Source organism: Emiliania huxleyi (assembly GCF_000372725.1).
Source record: "Emiliania huxleyi CCMP1516 chromosome Unknown EMIHUscaffold_1549, whole genome shotgun sequence".
NCBI classification, from domain to species: domain Eukaryota; phylum Haptophyta; order Isochrysidales; family Noelaerhabdaceae; genus Emiliania; species Emiliania huxleyi.
Window position 1 is genome coordinate 1 of NW_005201037.1, and position 2,980 is coordinate 2,980.

General features: G+C 64.1%; 2 protein-coding genes across 2 annotated transcripts in view; one reads left to right on the top strand and one right to left on the bottom strand.

The window, feature by feature from the left end:
• Nucleotides 1-1,108: 1,108 nt before the first annotated feature.
• Nucleotides 1,109-1,558, top strand: EMIHUDRAFT_253061 (hypothetical protein; the record flags this gene model as incomplete). Its single annotated transcript, XM_005786089.1, has 2 exons — nt 1,109-1,365; nt 1,444-1,558. The coding sequence occupies 2 exons, from the start codon at nt 1,109-1,111 to the stop codon at nt 1,556-1,558; spliced, it is 372 nt and encodes a 123-aa protein (XP_005786146.1).
• A 1,318-nt stretch (nt 1,559-2,876) lies between these two features.
• Nucleotides 2,877-2,980, bottom strand: part of EMIHUDRAFT_122853 (hypothetical protein) — a gene marked incomplete at both ends in the record, with an annotated part of 2,856 nt that continues 2,752 nt past the window's right edge. Inside the window, one exon of the mRNA XM_005786090.1 lies at nt 2,877-2,918. Within this exon, the coding sequence (XP_005786147.1) occupies nt 2,877-2,918 (42 nt within the window). The remainder of the gene's footprint in view (nt 2,919-2,980) is intronic.

The following is a 2,980-nucleotide window of genomic DNA, read 5'->3' on the forward strand; positions in this document are numbered from 1 at the left end:
GGAATGGGGCGCCCAACGCGTGCCGGATTACTGTGCCTTCCCCGGGTACAGCCTTTCGGTTCGTGAAGGGTCGGTGCGAGTCGTGCTTTCCTCGATCCCCCGCCCTCCCCGCCATCTCCGCCCTTTGTTTGGCTCTCCAGCCTTACCAGAATACCACCATCGGGAGGCGGCGAGCAGCGAAATCAGACTCGGTCGAAAGACCCCAATCCCGTGCCTTTCTGGACAGGGTGGCCCGCCCCAACGACCCCTGGAATTGCGACTCGCCGCTTTCCTCCCGCTGTGATTTTGTGTGGTTGTTTTGTTTGAGCTCTGTGTCTTGATCTGCTCTATCGACGAACCTACACACACAACATACATGGACATGGACATGGACATGGACATGGACATGGACATGGACATGGACATGGACATGGACATGGACATGGAGAGAGAAGCCCAAATCACTGTGAGAGTCGTGATTTCCTGTTGGTTTTCAAAAATCTCTCTCTCCCAATCAGCAATCTCCATCGCGACCTGCATTCTTTCGGTCTTTGTTGGCAAGAAGACATTGGTTTTGCCGATTGTCAGGCCTGCTTCTCATACGCCGCTGTATTGAGGGTCAAGAAAAGAGAGCGGTCTCGGGCACCGCACCCGTGCTGCCACAAAGCACAATGTGCTGCCACAAAGCACCACTAGCGATTTCGCGCGGAGGGCGTAGTGAAGTGCTGGGGCGCTCACTGTGTGTTATTCGGGTGGGGATCCATCAGTGGTAAGCGGCTTTAGTCACAGATCCAAGCTCAGACGTCACACCAACACCACAAACACGCTCACTTCGCCGCTGCTGTAGATGGGCCTCCGGGGGCCCATGCTACGTCGAAGCACAGACCCGATCTCGGCACTCACGGGCTGCCACGCGCCCGCGCGCGGCGCGGGCCGCATCGCCCATGCCCCCGGGTCACCAACCCCGCCTCTCGGCCCTCTCGGCCCTCAGGAGCGTGCGGGAGACCGGCGAGGGGCGCGCCGCGCGCCGCCTGCAGAGCCGCCAGAGGCATTGTGTCGCCTCCGCTGGCGGGGTTCCCGCGCACCCGCCCGCGCCCGCGCCCGCCCACGCCGCGCCCGCGGGCTCCGGATGCGCCGCGCTCCTTCTCCTTCTTCTCGATGGCAGTCCGCACGTGCTTGTCGACGGGTCGGCGGCGTGGTCGAGGGGAAGGTCGCCGGCGGCCGCAACTCTGCCGCCGTCGCTCCGCCGGCTCTGACCGAGTATCGGGCGTTGAGGGCGGCGGCGCATAGCGGGTCTGGCGCATCCATCGCCACGAGCCTCGCAACCGCGGTCGTGGCACACCTGGCGGCGGCTCTCGGGGCCGTCTCTACGGCGCTCGACGCCGTGTGAGGTCGCCGGCGGCCGCAACTCCGTGTCTCCGCCGCCGTCGCTCCGCCGGCTCTGATCGAGTATCGGGCGTTGAGGGCGGCGGCGCAAAGCGGGTCTGGCGCATCCATCGCCACGAGCCTCGCGGCCGCGGTCGTGGCACACCTGGTGGCGGCTCTCGAGGCCGTCTCTACGGCGCTCGACACCGTGTGAGGTCGCCGGCGGCCGCACCTCTGCCGCCGTCGCTCCGCCGGCTCTAACCGAGTATATCGGGCGTTGAGGGCGGCGGCGCAAAGCGGGTCTGGTGCGCCACGGCCACCACCCTTGCCACCGCCCTTGCCGCCGCCCTTGCCACCCTTTGCCGCCTTGCCTCCGCCGCGGGCGGCGGTGGGAGCGGCCTGCTGGGCTAGCATGTTGTCCTTGCTGGGGACGGGCACGTGGAACGTCAATTCATGTTCGAACGGCCTCCGGGATTCAAACAAAAATAGCCGGGGCCCTCTCGCAACCCCTCCGACCCCCCGGGACCTGTGGGCGTCGAAGAGGCGCTCTCGGGGGGCCGTTCTGAGTTCATGCTACCACGAAGCACACTGTGCTGCGTCGAAGCACCGGCCCCGAGTCCGGGAAGCCGGGGAAGACGACCCCGAGGAGGACGAAACACCCGTGCGCTGTGGTAATCCCGTCGTCAGCTGTCACGATGCACCCGAAGGGGACCCCAGCGCCAACATCATCGGTGGAGGTACAAGTGTCCGAAGAGAGAGTGGACCTGAGCAACGATATGACTTGGCGGCAAATGATCGCAGTGGGCGTCAGAAGAGTCGTCCTTGCGCGAGGAGAGCTCGATAAACTCGAGGGGCCAAAATATGCTGCGAGGAGGGCAGAGCTGCGACGAGCAGCGAGAGCAAGGGAGCGGCAGGCGGCGGCACCGCCGCAGGACGAGGCAGAGGAGAGCGACGCGACAGAGGATGAAGCGACAGGAGGGAGAACGACGAGAGTGGGACGACCGCGGGGTGGCATGAAGGTTGCAGCGAGAGTCCACGGCGAGAGACTGCGAGGAGAGATAGGAAGAGGCGGACGCCCAAGGGTGGGCGACGGCTAGCGCATCACACCCCTCTCCTTAAAATCCCTGTGTGGTGGCGGCGTGCCGTCCTCCCATCCCTCCCCTTGGTTGTCTGTTTTCTTTCCGCTTTCTTTCAGTCAGCGCAGAATCGAATGCTGTGGATGCCGGCCATCTGGAACCTGGCCTTAGTTAGTATCAACATGTATTCTTCTCGAGCGAGGCGGGGGTGCCCAGGACCCCAGGTATGCTCTAGGCCTATGTGGGGTGAAAGTGGGGGAAGAAAACAGACAAACCCAAACGAGGGATGGGAGGAGGACAGGGTCCACACCTGCACGAGCAGGATTTTGGAAGGACGATCAGGGGCACAGGTGGGGCTCTCCTGCTCCTGTCGTCCTGACAAGGGACACGACAGGCTCGCAGGTCGCAGCGCGGTGCACAGTGGACTCCCAACTCCACTGGCGGTCTCATCTCAGTCTAGCGACCTGCCTCCAGCTTCTCAGGCACTGGCAGTCTCTCCTACCACAGGCACACTGACACAGGGGTGGCAGGGGCGGCCGGCGGAGTCTCCCACATACTAT